Source organism: Pelecanus crispus, chromosome 1 (assembly GCF_030463565.1).
Source record: "Pelecanus crispus isolate bPelCri1 chromosome 1, bPelCri1.pri, whole genome shotgun sequence".
In the NCBI taxonomy this organism is placed as follows: Eukaryota; Metazoa; Chordata; class Aves; order Pelecaniformes; family Pelecanidae; genus Pelecanus; species Pelecanus crispus.
Window position 1 is genome coordinate 226,493,002 of NC_134643.1, and position 10,164 is coordinate 226,503,165.

Consider the following 10,164-nt stretch of genomic DNA (forward strand, 5'->3'; position numbering starts at 1 on the left):
AAGCACCCCTGCAGACCTGTTCTTCTGCGTGCACGTGCACACGTGTGCTGGCACATGCACCTTCGTGCATGCACACGCGTGCTCCCCGGCGCAGCAGCTGTTATGGAGCAGCACCAAGCGGCTGTGGGTTTAACGTGGGTTTGCCCAGGGGTTTAGGGTGGGCTTGGCCATGGGTTTGGGGTGGGCTTGGCCATGGGTTTGGGGTGGGCTTGGCCTTGAGTTTAGGGTGGCCTTGGCCATGGGTTTGGGGTGGGCTTGGTCATGGGTTTGGGGTAGGCTTGGCCATGGGTTTGGGGTGGGCTTGGCCATGAGTTTGGGGTGGGCTTGGCCATGGGTTTAGGGTGGGCTTGGCCATGAGTTTGGGGTGGGCTTGGCCATGGGTTTAGGGTGGGCTTGGCCTTGAGTTTAGGGTGTCCTTGGTCATGGGTTTGGGGTGGCCTTGGTCATGGGTTTGGGGTAGGCTTGGCCATGGGTTTGGGGTGGGCTTGGCCATGGGTTTGGGGTGGGCTTGGCCATGGGTTTAGGGTGGCCTTGGTCATGGGTTTGGGGTGGCCTTGGTTGTGGGTTTGGGGTGGGCTTGGCCATGGGTTTGGGGTGGCCTTGGTCGTGGGTTTAGGGTGGCCTTGGTCGTGGGTTTAGGGTGGCCTTGGTCGTGGGTTTAGGGTGGGCTTGGCCATGGGTTTAGGGTGGCCTTGGCCGTGAGTTTAGGGTGGCCTTGGTCGTGGGTTTGGGGTGGCCTTGGTCGTGGGTTTGGGGTGGGCTTGGCCATGGGTTTGGGGTGGCCTTGGCCGTGAGTTTAGGGTGGCCTTGGCCGTGAGTTTAGGGTGGCCTTGGTCGTGGGTTCAGGGTGGCCTTGGTTGTGGGTTTAGGGTGGCCTTGGTCGTGGGTTTAGGGTGGCCTTGGTCGTGGGTTTAGGGTGGGCTTGGCCATGGGTTTAGGGTGGGCTTGGCCATGGGTTTGGGGTGGGCTTGGCCATGGGTTTGGGGTGGGCTTGGCCATGGGTTTGGGGTGGCCTTGGCTGTAGGTTTAGGGTGGGCTTGGCTGTGAGTTTAGGGCGGTCTTGGCCATGAGTTTAGGGTGGCCTTGGCCATGGGTTTAGGGTGGCCTTGGCCATGGGTTTAGGGTGGCCTTGGCCACTGTCCCCAGGGCAGTGCCCATCTCACAACCCCCTCCTCCCCCAGCCCTGGTGACCCACGGTGGCAGTGCAGCACAGATCCCAACCCACCGCCCATCCCTCCTGCCCCCCAGCACCCCTTCTTCTGCCCCCCATCTCCCTGTGAAGGAATAAGCCACCGCTCCCAGGGCCACGCTGGCCCTTTGCTGGCACCCGGCGAGGCAGAGCCGTGCTGCGAGCAGCGAGTGGGATGCCATGGGAAGGTGGGTGCAAGCAGGGGAACGGCAAACGCTTGCCCACCGTGGGATCCACCTTCCATCCCGGTGTGCCAATGTTCCGGACAGGGCTCGGCAAAGGACCGTCAGACCAGGGTGCCACTGCTCTTTCCCCAAAAGCAGCTTGGCAGCTCGCTGCCCGCTCTGTGGCATCACCCATCATCTCGTGAGCACCCATGGGTGCATCCGGGGCCGTCCCGCTGCACCCACGGGCTCGCCAGCTCCCGATGTCCCCCGTCCCGGCCACCTGCTCCGCGTGGCCGGCACAGACCCGGACACCTCCGTGCTGTTTCCCCAAGATGTTTAATGTTGTTGAGAAACGGTGGCGGGAAGCAGGGGCAGCTCCTGCCACCCCCCACCCTGTCATGCCCGCCCCCAGCAGAGGCTGGAGCTGGGGGTGGGGGGCAGAGGCTGGATGCACCCCCTCCCCGATTTGGGGGGATCCAGAGGCCCTTGACGCCCTGCCCAGCATGGAGGGGACCCCGGGGATGGGGCACCCCCTCCCTAAAATTGATGGGAGCACGTGGGATGCCGGTGCCAGGGGAAGGGCTGCTCCCGCCTACCTTGTCATTTTAAAGTCGAGAGACTTAAAATAGAGGAAAAAGGAGGAAAAGCAAGAGCCCCCGGCCGCAGCCCCCCGCCCGCGGCTGTGCCGGGGCGCCTGGCCGGGCTCTGTCTCTCCGCCTGGAGCTCGGAGCAGAAGCGGCAGCCGAAAGCAGCCGGGGCGTGGGGTGCGGGGTTGGGTGGGCTGGCACTGCCCGGTCCCCGTGGGCTGCCTGGCCGTGGCCCCCGAGACCTGCTCCGTCGGCGGGTGGGTGGCCTCGCTGCCGTTTCCCCTCCTGGCTATCCGTGGGTCACCGTGGGGGGATGGCGAGAGGGCTCGGTGGAGGCTCCGGAGCCGGCGGGACCCCCGGCGGGTGCTGGGGTGCGGGGCTGGTGCGGGTCCCCGAAGGCTGCCCCGCTTGCGGACGAACCTGCGGCGCAAGCGGAGAGCAAAGGGTCGGCGAAGGGGAGGGGGCTGCCACCTCCGTCCCCCTCCCACCTTGCAGGGGGACACGCGTGGCGGGGGGTGGGCACCACCCTGCATGCGTGCGTTTGCCCGTGTCCCCAAGCTGGGGTGGCACCGGGACAGGCAGAGCCATCGGCTCCCACCTCCCGCTGCCTCCCCTGCCTGCACGCCGGGGTTGGGGCAGGGGGTGCGGGCAGGGGGTGCGGGCAGGGAGGGAGACTCACCCTGCGTGTCAGGCCTCCAGCTCAGACGTTTCGCAGGAGCTGGGGACAGAGAGCAGACAGGTCCCCGTTAAGTCCTCAGCCTCCTCCGCGTCCGGGCATCACCGGCAGCGCAGCACCCGGGGGGAGCGCACCAAAAATTGGGGGAGAAAACGCTGTCCCCTCGGCACGTCCCCCCCGAGCAGCCGGGATGCTGCGGTCCCAGCCACTCCATCCCACCCAGGACCACCCAGCACGGCACCGGTGGGGTGCAGAGACCCCCTGCCAGGGGTGGGGATCCGAGCCCGGACCAGAGGAGCGGGCAGAGACGGCCGTGCCTCGCACGCCGGCACACACACACCACGAAGCGCAGCCCGCGGCGAAGCCCCGCAGGAGCTTCCCCGCTGCCCCCCGCCCCCGTTATAAACCTGAGCCTGGGCGGGGGTCCCGGGGCAGGGCTCCCCCGCAGACCCGGTCCCGGGGGACGGGCACGAAGCGGGGGGCACCGGGGCAGTGACCATGCCGCTCCCCGCTCTTGGGGCACCCTCGGGCACCCATCGAGCGATGCACAATCGATGCCGGCAGCGGGACCCCCGCCCTCTCCCCCGGCACAGCCACGTCCTCAGGTTTATAACAGCAATGAGAGCCCGTGGGATCGGCTCGGGCACGGTGGAACCGGAGCAGCTCTGCCCCACCGCCGGCCGGCAGCACCAGCGGGCCCCATGGCTGAGCAAGGCTCCGACACCCACGGCCAGCACCGGCGTGGGTGGAGGATGCCCGGCGTGCGACAGCCCCCGTGCAGGATGGCTGTTGCACAGACAGACGGCAGGACAACGGGACGGGGGGGCTGATTTAGGACCAGGACAGCGTTTCAGAGAAACCACCCCTGTTATAGGGAAAATCAGGAGCCTGGCAGCATCCCTTCTTCTTGCATCACACGGTTTGGGACCCCCCTGCACCCCAGAGAACACCCACCAGCCCGAATGCCGGACAGGGCACCCAAAGGATCAGCCCCCCGCCGCCAGCGCTCTCCAGGGTGACTGGAGGCTGATGCTGGTACACAAGGAATGGGAGCGGGGACCTCCCCCCAGGTTTGGGGACCGGGACCCCCCGGCGTGTGATGCAGGGGAGATGCGGCCCCACGCAGAGGGCACACACCCCCCCCCCCCGGCACCCCCGGCTCACTCACGGTTAGCGGGTCAGTAGCAAAAGCAGCCACACTGTTCCTCATCTCGCTCTCATTGCCCCGCAGCGGGATGAGGGAGATGTTACCCAACCTGGAGTCCTGCTGCGACCGCGACGCCCGCACCTTGGAGGTCTCTGAGGGCCACAGGGCCCCGCCGTTCTGGGGACAAGAGGGGACAGGGGGTGGAGGAGGGCTGGAGACCCCGGCTCTTCGGTGCTCAGCCACCCAGAGACCTCTCCTCCACCCTGGGATGCTGGTATTTAGGGATGCTTGGATACCCCAACGGGTTTCGGCTAGGGCGACCTGCCCCGCAGCCCTGCTTTTGGAGCACGGCGCGTGCTGCCCCGTCCCCGCTGCCCGCTCCCTACCTGCACGTGGAGGAAGGCGGCGAACCACTCCCGCAGATCGGCCTGGGTGTCGCAGCACAGGTACCTGCGGGGACACGGCGTCAGCGGCCGGAGGGGACGGCGGGGAGGGATGCGCCTCTGCCCGCTTTTGGGGACGCGGGGGCACCCGGCTGCTCCAGGCACCGCTGGGGACGGAGCCGGGACCCGAGCCGCTGCTTTGCACAAGCTCTTGTAGACCCCAGGGGACCGAAGGGGACAGAGGTGACAGCCATGGACCCCAGCGGTACCCCGAGCGGGTCCGCGGGCGCCCAGCCGGGGTCTGCCCACAGAAATCCCCACATCTACATCCCCACGGCGAACGCACGCCAGCTCCGGAGAGCAGCCGCCCCGGCAGCGTGTCCGTCTGTCCCGGGGAATGAGTTCAGCGTCCCCGTGTCCACCCCTTCCCTTACCATTGCTGTTTCTCGTGCTTCTCGTTTTCATAGAAGACCGTAAAGCCCCAGCTGGAAGGGGAGAAGTGAAAACATGAAGACCAACGTCCCAGGCTGCCCTGCCCTCTGCTCCAGCACTCCAGGTGTCAAAGTCAAACCCGCTGTCCCTGCAACCCCCCCCGGCCCTGCAAACAACCCCTGTTTTGTGTGTTGCAGTAGGTGTAACACGTGTGAACATCCCTGTCCCTGCAAACCCCTCCTGTCCCTGCAAACCCCTCCTGTCCCTGCAAACCCGTGTCCTTGCAAACCCCTGTCCCTGCAAACCCCTCCTGTCCCTGCAAACCCGTGTCCTTGCAAACCCCTGTCCCTGCAAACCCGTGTCCCTGCAAACGCCCTGTCCCTGCAAACCCCTCCTGTCCCTGCAAACGGCTCCTGTGCCTGCAAACCCCCGTGCCTGCAAACCCGTCCCTGCAAACGCCCTGTCCCTGCAAACCCCTCCTGTCCTGCAAACCTGTGTCCTTGCAAACCCCCGTGCCTGCAAACCCCTCCTGTCCCTGCAAACCCCCGTCCCTGCAAACCCCTGCTCCTGCAAACCCGTGTCCCTGCAAACTGCTCCTGTCCCTGCAAACCCCTCCTGTTCCTGCAAACCCCTGTCCCTGCAAACCCCTCCTGTTCCTGCAAACCCCTGTCCCTGCAAAACCCTCCTGTGCCTGCAAATGCCCTGTCCCTGCAAACCGCTCCTGTCCTTGCAAACCCCTGTCCCTGCAAACCGCTCCTGTCCCTGCAAACCGCTCCTGTCCCTGCAAACCCCTCCTGCCCCTGCAAACACTCCCTGTCCCTACAAACTGCTCCTGTCTCTGCAAACCGCTCCTGTCCCTGCCAACGCCCCATCCCTGCAAACCCCTGTCCCTGCAAACCCCTCCTACCCCTGCAAATGGCTCCTGCCCCTGCAAACCCCCCGTCCCTGCAAACCCCTCCTGTCCCTGCAAACCCCTCTTGTCCCTGCAAACACCCCCTGTTCCTGCAAACACCCCATCCCTGCAAACACCTCCTGTCCCTGCAAACCCCTGTCCCTGCAAACACCCCCTGTTCCTGCAAACTCCTGTCCCTGCGAACACCCCTGTTCCTGCAAACCCCTGTCCCTGCAAACACCTCCTGTCCCTGCAAACGCCCCCTGTTCCTGCAAACACCTCGTCCCTGCAAACCCCTGTCCCTGCAAACCCCTCTTGTCCCTGCAAACCCCTGTTCCTGCAAACACCCCATCCCTGCAAACCCCTGTTCCTGCAAACACCCCTGTTCCTGCAAACACCCCATCCCTGCAAACACCTCCTGTCCCTGCAAACCCCCTGTTCCTGCAAACATCCCTGTTCCTGCAAACCCCTGTCCCTGCGAGCACTCCCTGTTCCTGCAAACCCGTCCCTGCGAACAATCACTGTTCCTGCAAACCCCGTTCCTGCAAACCCCCTGTTCCTGCAAACTCCTCCTGTCCCTGCAAACACCCCCATCCCTGCAAACCCCTGTCCCTGCAAACAATCCCTGTCCCTGCAAATCCCCCGTTCCTGCAAACACCCCCATCTCTGCAAACCCCCCGTGTCTGCAAACAACCTCCGCTCCTGCAACCACCCGCATCCCTGCACGCCACCCTCCTCCTTGCAAGCCACCAGCACCTCTGCGAGCCACCTGCATCCCTGCAAGCTGCCTCCACCCCTGCAAACCACCCCCGGCTCTGCAAGCCGCCGCAGCCCTGCGCTGCTGGGCGCCCAGGACAGGTTCCCAGCCCGTTTAGCAGCTCGACGCAACGCTACGCAGCGACTCAGGGCCAGTAAAGCAGCCGGCGATGGCCCCCAGTCCTTCCCAGTTTGCACCAGTTTGCAGTCCAGCGGGCGAGGCGCAGGCACGGCTATCTGAGCAGGCCCTTTTGATGGTGGTATTTCTTCCGTGGCCATGCTCTGCCTCCTCTCAGCCCCTGCCTGGCCTCAGCCATGCCCCAACGTCGCTGCGACGCCTGGCCAGGGCACTGACCTCCCCCCGGGGCTGGGGGGAGCCCCCCGGGGCCCCAGCCCCGACCGAAAGCCCCGGCCGCTGCAAACCCACCCTGAGACCTGCAGCAACGCTGCCCGGTGCCGCAGCACACACCCAAATCCCTGGGGTGTCAGGGGTTTGCACAACCTTGCACACTCGCATGCGTACGCATGCACGTACGCATGCATGTACGCATGCATGTACGCACGCGCTTCCTGCCCCCGCAGCGCAGGGTGGCCCCGGAGCACGTGGATTTGAAGCCTTCCAGCAAGGCTGCGTGGTTCATCACACACGCTCACGTGCACCCACAGACACGCACTCGTGTGCACGCACACGCTCACACGTACGCATTTGCACGCGTTGCGCGCACACACCCATAGGCACGCGCTCCCGTGCATGCACGCAGGCGCTGACATGCGTGTGCACACACGGAGGCAAACTCACATGCACGCCCACGAGCACCCTCGCACGCATCCACCCTCACGCGCCCACGGTTCCCCTCCCACCCCGGGTCCCCGTTAGGCACCGGCACCCGCAGCATCCCCGGAGCTGCGCCCACCGCCCGCCCCGCAGCCCAGCCCTGCACTGCGGGCCAGGGGACTGGCATGGGGACAGATCCTGTCCCATGTGCTGGCACCAAGCTGCAGAAGTGTCCTGCGAGGCTGCTCTGACATCTGGTGGCAAGAAGCACGGCCAGCAGGAGACATGTCCCAGCAGCCGAAACTGTCCCTGCCCCTGTCCCCATCCCTATCGCTGTCCCTGTCCCCATCCCCATCCCTGTCCCTGTCCCCACCCCCATCCCATCCCCATCCCCATCCCATCCCCATCTCCATCCTCATCCCTGTCCCTGTCCCTGTCCCCATCGCCGTCCCTATCTCCATCTCCATCCCCATCCCCATCCCTGTCCCTATCTCCATCTCCATCCCTATCTCCGTCCTCATCCCTGTCCCCGTCCCCCATCTCCATCCCATCCCCGTCCCCACCCCCGTCCCCATCTCCATCTCCATCCTCATCCCTGTCCCCATCCCTATCTCCATCCCTATCTCCATCCTCATCCCTGTCCCCATCCCCAACCTTATCTCCATCCTCATCCCTGTCCCCGTCCCAACCCCATCCCCATCTCCATCTCCATCTCCAACCCCATCCCTATCCCTATCCCCATCCTCATCCTCGTCCCTGTCCCCGTCCCCATCTCCATCTCCATCTCCATCTCCATCTCCATCTCCATCTCCATCCCCATCTGCATCCCTAACTCCATCCTCATCCCTGTCCCCATCCTTGTCCCCATCCCCGTCCCCATCTCCATCTCCATCTCCATCCCCATCCCCATCCCCATCCCCGTCCCCATCCCCATCCCCATCCCCGTCCCCATCCCCATCCCCATCCCCATCCCCATCCCCATCCCCATCCCCGTCCCCATCTCCATCTCCATCCCCATCCCCATCTCCATCCCCATCCCCATCACTGTCCCCGTCCCCAGCCCAGCAGGACACCATGTTGTTGCTCACCATGTCGGGGGCCGAAGCTTCTTCTAATGCCCAAGTAGACCTTCAGATTCCGGATGGGCCATTCCTTCTCCGGCTTGTGGCTCTGGGGGAGAGGGACCCAGCACCACGTTGGGGGCTGCCAGACCCTTTGCCACCCATGCCCACCTGCTGTAGCCCACATCGATGCCAGGATGGGCTTTGTCCCCCCGGCAGGCAGGGAGGAGAAGCCGTAGGGATGCGGTGATGGGGAAGGGGCTCAGCCCAGGTCTGGGCTTGCCAAGGATGAGGGTGAAGCCCGGGATGGTGCGAAGGGCAGAGCGGGTGCCCATCACCCATGGCAGAGACCAAGAGACCACAGGTACAGAGGAGGGGATGCGGGAGGCCTGTCCCTGCGGCGGGGTCCCCCAAAGATGCGATGGGGTCTCAAGAGCCTGGCACTAGACATCCCCGATGGGAACACCCACGTCACACCCTTCTTCAGCATCACAGCCGTGGCAGCAGTGGCCCCAGCAGCCAAAACTGTCCCTGTCCCCATCCCTATCCCTGTCCCCATCCCCGTCCCTGTCCCCATCCCTGTCCCTATCCCTGTCCCCATCCCGTCCCTGTCCCCATCCCCGTCCCTGTCCCCATCCCTGTCCCTATCCCTGTCCCCATCTCCATCCCTGTCTCCATCCTCATCCCTGTACCTGTCCCCATCTCCATCTCCATCCCCATCCCCATCCCTGTCCCTATCTCCATCTCCATCCCTATCTCCATCCTCATCCCATCCCCGTCCCCATCTCCATCTCCATCTCCATCTCCATCTCCATCTCCTTCTCCATCTCCATCCCTATCTCTCCATCCTCATCCCTGTCCCGTCCCATCTCCATCTCCATCCCTATCTCCATCCTCATCCCGTCCCGTCCCATCCCTGTCCCCTCTGCTAGCATCTCTCTCTGCCCTGACCACATCCCCAGACATCCCACCACTGGCACGGCACGGCAAGGCACGGCAGGCACCTCTCGTGGCGGGTGAAGAGGGGTGCCCTAACTCCCCGGTCCCACCTAGGCTGTGCTGAGCTCCCCCCTGCATCGGAGCATCCTTCGGGATGCTGGTTGCAAGCTGCACCCTCCCATACCGAGCAGCATCCCAAGAGGAGGGATGAGGGAAAGCAGGATGTCCTGGCATAGCCAGGGCACTGCCAGCAGCAGCCAGCTCCTTCCCCGTGGTCTGCACCGCGGCAGCAAGCTGGTCCTGGCGTCACCCTTTGCCGACAGACGTTTCAAAGTGGCAAAGCCCGTGGCTCCCTCCCGGTTCGCCCAGGACCTCGCCGGTGCCGGCTGCATCTCGCCATGCCGCACAAGCCATGCACCGGCAACGGGTGACACGACGGGGACCATGGGGACCCCCCCCCATTTGGCCGCCCGCCTGCGTCCATGTGCAAGCAGCGTGACTTACAAGAGCCCGATCCGATGCCCGCAGGATGGGCGAGCCAGCTCAGCCCATCCCCTGCGTGCAGCAGGTAGCAGGGACCAGCCCTCGCACCCCTTCCCCATCTCCAGCTGCCTGGAGCAAAGGGCAGCGGTACCCTCAAATCGGAGGACGCCGGATAACAGGGGTGCAAGCTGAGGCACCCCCGATGCTGGGGGGGGGGGGGCTAGCGGGGAGGGATGGCAGCACCGGGAAGCAGCTCTGGCACGCACGGCACCCATCGCCTGGGGCTGCCGTGTCCACGAGCGCACGGCGATGGGCACACGCATGCTGCGGGATCGGATTTGGGATTGACCCCGGGCAGCCTTGTAAGGGCAGAGGGTGCGGGAGCCCCTCCGCGCCCCGGCTGAGCCCCCGGGCTCCTCTACTCACGTTGTCCAAGGGGGGGTTCCGCTGCTTCAGGCTCTGTTCAACAGAGGACGGGGTTAAAGCAGATGTGGAGGATGAGCCACAGCGGGAGAGAGGGGACCACCCCCTGCAGACCCTATGCTGCCTAGGGGCAGGGGATGGGGGGCACAGAGGCGGCGATGGGCCGGGGCGCGGAGCCAGACCAGGAGCCGGGGCAGGGGAAGCAGGGACCGGGGAGTGGGGAGCGGATGTCCCAGCACGGCCGGGATGCCAGC

At 65.3% G+C, this 10,164-nt stretch overlaps 1 protein-coding gene across 1 annotated transcript in view; it reads right to left on the minus strand.

Moving 5' to 3' along the window:
* Positions 1–2,643: 2,643 nt before the first annotated feature.
* The window catches only part of ARAP1 (ArfGAP with RhoGAP domain, ankyrin repeat and PH domain 1), a 52,267-nt gene continuing 44,746 nt past the window's right edge, over positions 2,644–10,164 (minus strand). The window contains 7 exon segments of the mRNA XM_075716922.1: positions 2,644–2,661; positions 3,788–3,943; positions 4,153–4,216; positions 4,584–4,634; positions 8,093–8,117; positions 8,120–8,174; positions 9,914–9,947. Of these exon segments, the coding sequence (XP_075573037.1) occupies positions 2,644–2,661; positions 3,788–3,943; positions 4,153–4,216; positions 4,584–4,634; positions 8,093–8,117; positions 8,120–8,174; positions 9,914–9,947 (403 nt within the window).